This window comes from Vanessa cardui, chromosome Z, assembly GCF_905220365.1.
Source record: "Vanessa cardui chromosome Z, ilVanCard2.1, whole genome shotgun sequence".
Lineage (NCBI taxonomy): Eukaryota > Metazoa > Arthropoda > Insecta > Lepidoptera > Nymphalidae > Vanessa > Vanessa cardui.
Window position 1 is genome coordinate 6,721,601 of NC_061154.1, and position 12,492 is coordinate 6,734,092.

At 30.7% G+C, this 12,492-nt stretch overlaps 1 protein-coding gene across 6 annotated transcripts in view; it reads left to right on the top strand.

Annotated features, from left to right (window-relative positions):
• The window catches only part of LOC124542981 (eukaryotic translation initiation factor 4 gamma 3-like), a 24,373-nt gene continuing 11,881 nt past the window's right edge, over positions 1-12,492 (top strand). For 2 of the 6 annotated variants that reach the window (XM_047120949.1, XM_047120950.1), the window contains exons 1-9: positions 2,809-3,289; positions 4,056-4,210; positions 5,459-5,571; positions 7,438-7,569; positions 9,854-9,915; positions 10,486-10,650; positions 10,966-11,028; positions 11,483-11,565; positions 11,718-12,459. In XM_047120949.1, the coding sequence (XP_046976905.1) occupies positions 2,824-3,289; positions 4,056-4,210; positions 5,459-5,571; positions 7,438-7,569; positions 9,854-9,915; positions 10,486-10,650; positions 10,966-11,028; positions 11,483-11,565; positions 11,718-12,459 (1,981 nt within the window). In that variant the 5' untranslated portion in view covers positions 2,809-2,823. Of the gene's footprint in view, positions 545-2,808; positions 3,290-3,540; positions 3,591-4,055; positions 4,211-5,458; positions 5,572-7,437; positions 7,570-9,482; positions 9,509-9,853; positions 9,916-10,485; positions 10,651-10,965; positions 11,029-11,482; positions 11,566-11,717; positions 12,460-12,492 lie in introns of those variants that run through there. The other 4 variants (XM_047120951.1, XM_047120952.1, XM_047120953.1 and 1 more) reach the window with 4 other exon arrangements.

Here is a 12,492-nt window from a genome sequence, read left to right on the forward strand (position 1 = left end):
TGCATGCGTGACGTGAGTAGTAGACGTGAACGATCGAATGACAGTTTTAAAGATTTAAAAATTTTATTCTAATATTGTTGTTGCAAATATATTTTTACATTTTTATTATAACTAATTATAACAATTTAGTAGCAATAACGACGAAATTAAGTGTTATAAAATAGCATTTCCAAGTGTAACAGTGACAATTCCGTTTGTTTATTGGTTAACATCCGCCATTTTGTACTGTCGTTTGTTTAGTGACTGGCTCTCTTTTCTAGTGATGCTATACATTTCTTCTGCAAACATATATTGTGACTTTGCATGTGGTGTACAATGTTTTTGCTAGAAACGTTGTTTTTAAGGGGTTTAAATTGATCTCGTGCTAGTTGTCAAACTGACGTCGGTTTAACTTTACGTATTGCCGGATGTGTCCTACAATCGGCTAGGGCTATTTAACGTGCCACCTCGAGTGGTGTACGTGTTGCGAGACCTATGCTGCCGAGAATATGAGTGGCAACGGCAATCAGGTGCCGCTGGCGGCGAGTCAGCGCGGCCCCGGATCGTATCCTTTTATTTCTTTGTTTATAGTTCTTTTAAAAAATATTTACGTAATAAAAGCCACTTCAGCATCTGGTCGTGCCGCATTTGCGAATAACTGACTGAGTGTTTTCCCATTTTATATGTATTCAGCATTTAAATATTTACGAAGTCACGATTTGTAACCATATTTACGCTACGAACATAGTATTTAAATAACATTATTTTGTGTTAAAACAATTTTTGTAAAATATCATTTTGGATGTTATTAAGCAAAGCTTTAATATTTCGAAACTGCACTCACATGGTAGAGAAAGTAGTAAATGATTTATGCATGGTTAATCAATAATTTGTTGTTTGTATACATCTTTAACAATTTGAAGTGCTGTCTTACTCCTTGTCTTTTTGTGTAAAATGACATCTTCACCCCGAGTAATTAATAAGTTGCATAAACAAAGTAATTTAGTTAATATTGTGAAACATTTATATTTTGCATTTTATTATAAAAAGAGATTGAGAAGATAGCAAGAAATTGATTACTTCATTAAACATTTATTTCAGCTAAAGCGAATGTTATTTCTAAAATTGAATATGCGAATATGATATCTTTAATTCTTAATTAATAACTATGCATTAAGTTGAATCATGTGAAAAATTTTCAATGTTTAAGAAACCATTTTGAAATAGTATGGCTTTTGATTTGATAATATCTTTATGTTTATATGATAGTCACAAATGTCATCTACAAAAGTAATATTTGCAAAAGATTATTAAATTTTGTTACTAACACCTATCCAATTTGCATTAATAATGTGATAAATATTATTATTATTTTATTGAATGACTGTGGCGACCAAGTAAATCCATTATTTGGTATTCGGAAAAACATTGTTCATTACGATTAAAAAAATTATTAATTTTTTATTATAAATTATTATATTAACAAAATTCTAGGTTGAAAATTATGCTATGCTTTATACATTTATAAACACTGCTATTGGTTCATCATCTTCGTCGTCTTATTTATTTTGTGGCGTTGAGGTAAGAAATTATCTTTAATATATAATACAGTCTTAAATTTTTAATTTCATGTAAACTTGAAAAAGGATTATTAACTAAATAACATATGATAATGCATTAACTTTCCATTATTATTATATATTAGATTAAGACAATTTTTTTGCAACTCTTCTGAAATTATTAAAACATTTACAAAAAATAATTTAAAAAATACTAAATATTACTTTAGAAATACATATTAATAACAAATATAAAATATTTTTTTAAATTATTTCTTTGATATTTATTTAATTAAAAACACATATACAAGATTTAATTTAGTTACTTGTATTAGTCATACAACATTATAAATTGTAGCCCATACATCCATTCCGAATCACCTTATAGATTTTATTCCACATGTGATAATCCAATTTCCATTTACATGATAATACATTTTACCAACTTTAGCACGGCTGAAAGTAGTAATTTTAAAATGTTTAGTTAATTATATGATAAAAATAAAACATAAATACGAAATCATATTTTGCAAATGTACAAAACATACTATCTACCTTTTGCCGTATACCATGGCACACATCGCTCGTTCGATATTCACTAAATACACGCGTCCAAACTATATAGAAAACGAGTGCATATCATGCGGCAATGTATATCGAAGTCATACATTTCTTCATTAGTATTTTTACGGTATAGTTGAACAGGGGTGGCCATCGGCTGAAAGAACGCCCCGAAATCGCAACGATAGACTACGACATACGTCTGTCTCTTTCATGCGCTCTCAACCCTCCGCGCATATAACGAAACGAAATGGAATGTTAAGCGTGCTGTACATGAAGTAGTCTATTTTGCAGTTGCTAGCTTATAGTATTAATAAAATTTAGTTTTTAACAAATATATAGGCGTACAGTGTGTATAAATTAGTGATAATCAGTTGTACTTCGTGAAAGTGTCGCGGTGGCAATAATTTTAGCGAGTGCGGGGAGCGATGTACCGCGCCGTTTCCTTATCGATTTTCTCTATGCTGCATTAAATTACTATTTAAATTGTGAATGCGGACTGCAAATCTTTTAACAATATGCCTTATATTCGTGCGTTTCAAAGCCGAAACAAGTATATAGAGTAGATTTTTTATATTTGAATGATATTTTTTTTACATTTTTGCGGTGCTTATTGCCGCACGTCGGCGCTGGTTATTTGCCCATTATATTTAAGATGTTAACGTGAAGCAATAAATATTTGTATATTTGTACTACGACGAAATGATAATGTAGAAGTTGCCATATGCCGGTGTTGGTAACTCCTTTATTCTGGGAATGGTTCAACATTTGGCTAATCCAATTTCTGAAGAATTTATATCATGAAATTAAGATGGTGGCTTTAAGAGGTGGCAATAGTTCTCTAGGCACAGTATCGCACGGATGCGGGATTCATGCGGGGCAGCAAAACGCGCTCGATCTGACACATCGTTTACAAACATCGCTAGGCATGCAGCATAGCGCCTCGACGCAAGCGGTGGGCCACCATGCTAGCCACCTGAACCATGCCAACCATGCGAGCCACAACAATCATATAAACCACGCTAACCACGCCGGCCCAGGCAGCCAACTCAATATTCCATCACTGAGCAGTATGTCGCTGTTGATGCAGCAGCAAACCCCGGCCACCCTCAAGCACGAACAGAATACGCGCTACTCTAATTCCAACTGCATGTTGCCTTCGCACCACTACAGACTCTTGGCGCAAACCAGTAAGTCGCTCGCCTGTTAAGTCCGTGTTCACTCGTGGCATGCGGACGCTTGTTACAGTTTCTTAACCCCTAACTATTGTTTTCTATGTGCTATTTTAATTGCAGCGATAACACTTAAAGCTATAAGGCCATATTTCATGTATGTATTTAGAAATATTATGTTCGTCGCGTTATGGGTAATGCATCATAAATTAACGATTGATCGCGTACCACAATTGTTTTTCAGTAAATTTTCTTAGCACATTTTACAGTTATCCTCGGGCATCAACACCACACAGTGAGTTGAATTTGCATCGTATAGGTGGAGTATACATTTTTTTTATATTTTGATACATTGTATAGTATAATTTCACTCAATACCTTTATTACAATGTAAAACAGCTTAAAAACGAGCTCAATACCTTTGCTTCTGTTAGAATAAATAAACACTCTTAATGCGAAATAAGAATGTCAACTCGAGTTAAACCAGATTCACCTTTTGGTGTCGACTTTTTATAGGGAACTATTGCTTTCTAACTGTTACAATGTTCGCGTCCTGCAATATAGAGGACACATTTCCTCGTTTAAGAAAGCTTTAACGGTGTCATTTAGATTAGATTAACAACTTTTTTTTTCTTTGATAATACACACTAAGTGACCCAAAGTTATTGTTATCTGGAAAGAGGTAAACATATAAAAATGATTCGTTTTTATTGTAATGAGGGTATTTGCATTTTTTTTTAATTAATTTATTTGTCTGTGAATGACACATTAGTTTTGTTTGCAGGACCGGAATGTTACCATCCTTCGGGGGCAGCGAGCGGCGCATACATGTCGGGTGCGACTGGCGGGCAAAGCTCAGCTCAAAGCATGCGCGGTCAGCCAGCTCCTCAGCCTTCGGCGCCGCCGGCGCCTCAACAGGATATATCTAAAACAACTATGGTAAATATAATATAATCAATTAATATTTATGCGATGATTCTAATGAACTATGTTGTTATATATCAATAAGTTATGCAATTATAAAATAAAGAGTTTCGTCTAAAATACCAAAAACTAAATTAAAGGTCAAATGGATTGCAGGATTAATTCGTGAGATTTATCGAGAATTGTTATATTTATGATAGTATGGTGATAAAAATAAAATTACGTTTCAATTGATCGTTTCTTAATAATTTTTTGTGTTATGTTACGTTGTTTACTATCTCAGAATTATTAAAGTATTCTGTACAACGATCGTCATATTTTTGTACATATAATACTGAAGAATTAATTCGCCTACCTTCAGAATTTAATTAAGTGTTGTTTTAATACGAGAAGTTCTTGTTTTGTATTATGGATTTCAAAACAGAAACATTCGACGTGGGCGAAGAAGTAGGTATTGTAAATTTGAAAATAACACGTAAATGAATGTTTCTATTGACATAGTTTTTACCCAAGTAGGTATATGTTTACATTTTATAAAATGAGTACTTATTTTTAACCAGTCTCAGAGCTTTTTTCGAGTCTCCAGAAAAACACACTTTTGTACTTTAAGATTTATTTAGAATCATTATTTACATGTTACACTTGCCGATGTTCCGAACGGACTAACTGTACATTTCATAATTTCAACTGACAACAACAATTCGTTATAGTGGAGTAACTCATCACGTGTTTACAATCAATTGATAGTCTTAACATTACAACAAAACTAAGTGCATAAAACATAATAATTTATAATAAATGCTAATATAATAATAATAATTGGTAATAAATGCTAACACTATGTATTTATCTATAGGTACAATATTTCTTAAAAGAGGTTTGTTAGATATAAATGTACATACTGAAGGTACAAAGCGAGAATATAGTTTTATCTTTAATGTTTTGTTGTTATAATATCTGTGTCATTGAGGTTTTTCTTGCGATTGTTTTGAAATGTTTCATGTTTCGAAACTGGATGCACTAATGCTTACAAACATAGGTCGAATTATAACTTTTTCTACACGTACCCAAACATACTTCAATAACAGAAGTACTTTTAAGGTGTGATAAATTAAACAAAATGAATTGAAATTGAAACTTTAATAATAAGAAATATTTTATTTTTTATGGTGTTGGATATATATGAAGTTTTATTTAGGATATTTCATGTAAGTGATTGATTACATTTATTATAACTTTCACATTTTGTTGTGCGTTTTTCAGGCGGGACCAAGTTACGTTTCGCCACAAAACCAGACCCCACCCTCACGGCCGCAGTATCCCAATTTCCAGTACAGAGCTACTCAACACGGGAATAGGCCTTCTTCACACCCTAGGTAAAATTAAAATTATTAATTATCAATTTCCGTCAAACTTTACCCATCGTTAAGTGCTCAACATGAGTTGAAAATATATGGTATGATATGAAGTAATTACGACGACTGCAAAATCAACAAACGGTTTACAAATAACCGAAAATAATGAACAAATAATATAATAGACTAACGGTCATTAATAGAATCTTATTTGTATATAGAAATAGGGAGGGTAAAAGAAAATAAAGGTTAATAAAGAATCTCTTAATTCATTGATAATTATGATATTGATGTAATAAGAATTATTTTAAAACTCTAAAAGTTTTGGATTTATTCAAGAACTTGATAACCTTACCTTGATTATGGATATCAGTTCATTCAAGTGTTCAAATGACTTTTCATTACAATTATATTATTTATGCTTATTAAGCTTACGATACAAGTGAAGCTATAAATGTTTATACTGCAAACTAATGAACTAATATTTATATATTTTAGCACAACAATTATGGCTATATTTAAATTTATAAAACAGAATTACCGAAATACTAAAAGTAAGGCTTAAGTTTTCTTATATGAAAGCAAAAAATGATTTAATTGTACACAATATAAATTAGGTCTTTCGTTTAAGGAAAAAGTCACTGATATTTCAAATACAATCTTCGAATTGAACCACCAATTGGAAGAAGGGAATAAATCCAAAAAATAGGAACGGATATAATAAAATAAAACTTCATAACTTTTTGCTTGCAACTTATAAACTTATAGGACATCAATGACTATTAAGAAAATATCAATCCTGATTTATTCACCGACATACCTGCCTTAAATGTATAATATTTAGCCCTACGTCTAAAGAATGTAAGAGTGTATAAAAGTGAATATGTCGAAAAGTGGCGTTTATTCCCTTCTTCCAATCGGTGGTTCAATTCGAAACTAAAATTCAATTTAATCCTACAGCATGATAACCTAGAAGTGCTTATAAGAGTATACATTGAATAAATTATACATCGATTATCCCGTGTAGTCTAATAATCTAACCACAAAACATACTGATACGAAATACATACAGAATATATATAATAAGATACAAAATTTATATTTTCATGTGAAGCATAGCTGGGCATAGAGAAAACATTTTTGTAAATTCATTTTCAATACGTCCGCTATTTTTGCAGCTATAAATGTGAAAAGAAGTTTTGATTGTTCTTCCTAAATTAATCAGATGTGTTAAGGGATAAGGGTTTAACTTAGGAATAAAAGTTTGTATATGTATTTGATTAATGTCTAATCTGTTTAGTCTTTATTTGTTGACGCGGAATTTCTCGCCGCAACTAAAAGGTAAACAGAGTTAAAAATAGTTGCCAGGCAGGCCATCGATTAACTCGAATTTAACGTTTTTGTAGTCTTTAAAAAATAAATCAGTAAATATTGTTCATAATGTATTTATGGAAAAGTTAAAATAATCTTTAAGAAAAACTGATATAGAAAATAATACATTTTTATTCATTTAAAAATGACTTGCTTTGGATTCAGAAAGCTTAACATAGTATATAATTTAATTTATTTAACAAAATTAGAAAAAAATTACAATATCTATGTCTGAAGAGACATAGCTAGATTAGTAATTTATACTATGCTATAAAATCAGTAAATCTATCTACTAAATAGGTTGCTTTGAATATTTAAACCCGCCATGACGAATGCGGTTATGACGTTCACTTATACTGCCATGTGAAATTTTACAGTTGGTGGATAAAGTTTTATAGCATGAATATTATAGCTGTTTCTCTTCCTTTGATCGCTTTAACTGTAATTATTAATAAAACGATCTGCCTTAAATTTATATTTAAATAATATATCGATTTTCTTTTGCACTTTACACAGACAACAACAACCTTATATGAGCGGCGCGAGTGCATCGGCTGCAGGCCCAGTGATGTACCACCCGACACTCATGTTCCCACCTCATATGGGCATCCCACAGACGTACCAACAGCCTAGATCGAGCACACCTGGGTAATTTTATTTATCAGCTATTCGAGGAAAATCAGTTACCGTACCTTTTAATGTCAAATTTGATAAATCTGTCTTTGAAATTGGATTGGAATTACAAATATAAATTGTTTTACAATTTAATATATTTCAAAATGTTATTTAATTTTGCTTTTAAACAAATCATCAAAACATGTTTGACATTACTTTGAATTCTGAGGTTAAACGTATCATTAGTTAATTTGTTATTTAGTTTCTGGTAATTTACATTTGTACATTCCAATCTATGTTTAAATTATCTAATTGATTGTTCATTATCGTTTGTTATCTATGTATTTTATATTATATGTATACATAGATACTCTAACATTGAAAATAGATTGATAATATTTTTCGTATTTGTTGTATAGGGAATTAAACTTACATCATATTGAAAGTAGGTCTTTCGTACAAGTAAATAGGCTCACTTCAGGCGATATAAGATTTTAATATATTTTATAAAGAAATAATTTATATAAAACATGTAAAAGCTTAATATTTATGTACTATAGGATTAAAATTGATTGATTGCAATTGATTATATTGGTAGTATAGCTATTTATCAGCTGTGTTATAGTGTATACAATATGTTGCTTGATAACTTGGGTTCGCAATGCATTGAAATAAAAAGGATGGTTTATGTATCTTAAGGGCAGAGTGCTTTTTCCGTACATATCTTTCTAAAAGAAATTAAGAAAAAACCATCAATAATTAGTAATATTACAAAAATATAGCATCTAATGCTTAAATCTGTTCATCCCTATGTTTTAATACTTATAAACAAGTCTGCTAGGTTAGAATAATGCAACAACCTGTAACGTATTTCATTGCCATTAACTGCACATGTATTATTGACACGCTTTAAAATTGATTTCTTTTTGCATTTAGATATGGTCACCTGTTATTTCTTTATGATATAATTTTCTACACACATAATTCCGAGTAATAGAAAATTATATGACATGGTTTTATGAATTAATAGAGCAAGCAGCATCATCCTCACACAGCACATCCAGTGTACTACTTATAAAACTGGCATTCTCAAGTGATACATGAAAGTTCTGTTAAATGCTGACCTTGCTTGAATCTGATGACTATACTGATTCATTGTTTTATTCTGTATATGTAAGATATTACTTACCTCTTAAATAAATGCAATATTTACATTTAATGATTTTTTATAATTAATTCAGATTAATTTCAACAAAATAGAAACAGGAATTTACAGTGTGTTTATTTCTATTATAACATTGTGTTATTATATAGAAATATTCTTTTAAAATGAAATTTAATTTTGTAGTATTCTTTGTTTAGCTCATTTTAAAATACACTACAGATAAGACATACTTGTGTAATGTCATCTTGAAAACAGTGCATTTCTGAGTCATGTCTGAGGAAAGGTCACATGTTATTTTGGCAGTAATTCCTTTTGGCATAAGATATCTGTATTATAATAACATACTATTATTATTATGTTGTTCTATGTATAAGTGGTTCGTACACTATAATATTTTAATAATGTTCTTATTGTGCAAAGACTTATTTAAGCTACATATTTAATTTAAAAATCCTTCTTATTCTGAAATTCATCTAAGGGTTAGTCAATTGTTTACATTTGGCTGTGTCAGTTTATGTATTCATAAGTTCAATTTTTAAAGCCGATTTCTATATTCGTAAAATATTCTTTTGACTTATTCAAAGTTGTGTTAACAATATATTAAGTACATAATTTATCTTTATTTAGATTTGCAGTTTAATTCTGTTATTTATTCTTAATAACATATTTACATTTGTTTGAAGATAAAAAAGTTGATTTGTTTTTTACGTATCACATTTTGTGCTGGTCATTATTATTCACTACAATATTTTTTTACATGCTTACATTTTGGTACTAAAACAGCAAGTCGCAGTATATGGATCACGGGTGATGCAATTTATTATAATTTCATTTCTATAAACTAATTATTTAAACAGAAAAATATTAAAAAGTTTCCAAATAATAAATATGAAATAAAATATTTCAATACATATAATGTTAGTAATTTCTTAAAATAACTAAGGTATCTTAAAAAAGCTGCTCAAGCTGACCTGTATATTTTGGTTCCTAGATTTAGACAAATGTCAATTAACGATCCATAATTAGATGTCTTGCGATTTCTTTAAAAAAATGCCGAAGTGAAGCCCTTTTATATGATTGTTAAACTTCTACTTTTTATTGAGTGTTTTTTTTTTATAATATTTTACTAAAATATAATATTCTGTCATTCAGGTTTTACTCGTATGTGCCACAGTACATTAGCTACACGACACCAACCGGACCCACCACCCCATGTAAGTAGTTATTACTGACATATTGACTACGAATCTTATCCAAACGCAATAACAATGCTTTTATTTGATTTTGATTATTCTATGGAATTTAATTATTTAAAAAATCGAGTTACCAGTGTTTTGTAATAATAATAGGAAATTTAAAAACAAAGATTATTCTACATACTATACTTTTTAATATCTTTTACATAAAGGCACAGTAAACATTTAATGTTTAGATTTAAAATGACACTCATATTTTTAATTAATATCACGGCATTCATCTTTCAATCAAAAAAGTTGACTGGTATAAAAGCAATTTAGCTGTGTAATGATAGTATATTATAATTTTGTATGAGTAAACCGCATTGTTTGTCATAGTTCCTTATTTCACATGCGTAAAGTAGGATGTCTTGAAAATTTTTCACCCTAAAGGCCAGTCTCTTTGTGAGTTCTTCTTGTAGTTTTATTCAGGCCAGGGTTAAGGCGTTTAAAAATGTTGGAGAAAACACATTCATATTTTAACTTAATAAAATCTGAATTGAATGGCGTATTAAAATAAATAACTTATTCATTTATAATTTTTGACAGACTACTACCCATCAAATGGACAGCAGTTAGCAGCAGGCAGTGTGGGCGGCGCCGGTGGACGAGCTAATTCAGCTGCGCTGGTACCGCAGCAACCGAATGCCCCGACGGCGTCGAACGCACTGCCACACTCGCAACCACAACCCCACATACACCCTTCCATACCTGGTTATTATAATTTATTGTTCTTATCAATGTGTTCTTAAATTCCCAAGAAAACTTCTCGAAATATACTATAAAAAATACAAATTTATATGATAGTGATGGTAAAAAGAACAGAAAAATGTTAAAAACTAAATTTCTTAAAGATAAAATTATTGCTATAGATATTTCTTTTCTAATTTTACTCATTACTTAAATAATTAGTTTAATTATGATATATATTTATAGAATATATATTATTACATTAAGAGAAAATAACCGTACACACACATTGTGATTACACTTTTCAATAACAAACTTATAATATTTTTTTACTTTCAGGTATTCGTCAGGTCCCTCCGAAACGTACTTCCCATAGACTTGCTATCATTAATCCCTTAACTAGTGAGTATAACATTAGAAATAAAAAGAAGTGTCTTCCTTATTTGTATTAAATAATGTTAATTAAGCAACATGGGTGACATAAATAGGTAGTTTATAATAGGTGGTGTTGCAGAAATACAAGCTTGACGGTGTTTGGTTAAAATAACATATAGTACTTTAATACTGAATGCAAATATGCCATGTTTTCTACCAGTATACAATGAAACTATTCCATATGCCTACGAAATTTTAAATCTTAGCATAAATGGCATAACATCAACTCTTATTAGTTGTAGGATTTTTCTAGTATTAATGGAAAACAGTAAAAATAAATGGAAAATAGATTTTTAATTTCAAATCCAGCTACTTTTCGGAACTAATAACCTTGTCTGCTTATTATTATTAACTTACTTACTATTTTGACGAATTCGAATAAACATATGGTTATTTATATAATGTTAATAATTTGTTACAGAGCAAGATATATTCTCAGAAATACATTCTAACGATAGTCAATATATGAGCGGTGAATCCAGTGAACGACAAACACCACAATTGGTAAGCTGTACATTTAAAGTTAAATTATATTTTTGAGTTTAAAATAATATGAAAATCTATTGTAAGTATGGAATAAGGTTTTTACTAAATCATAAACTATATATAATATCTTAAAACGATTTATTACTTAACTATATATTATTATAACACAGGAGCAACCTCATAATTTTGCGGAGGAGTTTTCGAGGATGGTGAACGAAGCAGCGAATCAACCTTCGCCATGTGAAAGTGCTAGTAAATCGAACTTTGTTTCTAAGAACGTCGAAGTGCCTGTTACAACGGCAAGCTCTAATCCACCTCATACTAATGCAATAAGTACTATTAATAATAATATAGTAAAGTCTGAAATTTTAAATGTTAACGAAAATAAAAGCTTAGGAAATGAAATCGTAGAATCCAACGAAACGCCGGTAGTTTCAGCTATATCGGACAGTCCTGTTGTAGTGCCTAAAATGCCTATCAATATTAAGCAAATCCAGAAGAATATGGAAATGATTCAACCTTTAGCTGTAGATAATAATAAGAGTTTACCGAGTAATAAGCAACAAAAACAAAACAAAAGCAAACCAGTCGTGCCTCAAGATGAATTAGAAAAGCAATCAGATAGTGTGAGTTCTATAGTTCCTCAAGCGATGATTATGCAAACGGTTGTGACGGCAGTGCCCGTTCCCGTGACTGCGGCGCTGCCTGCGACCGCGCCGGCAACAACGGCCACGTCTACTCTCGTGTCAAGCTCTTCTTCACTCGCTCACTCCATGCCTGCACCGCAGCCACAGAGAATAAGAGAACCTAGAGAAAGAGTAAGATCAGAAGACAAAGAGAAGCCTCCCCCTCCGAAAATTAAGGATGTGATAGAAAAGGAGATTCCTAAACCGAATGGACCCACTTCAGTTGGTAAGTACAGTTTACGTAAATTAAAAAAGTTAT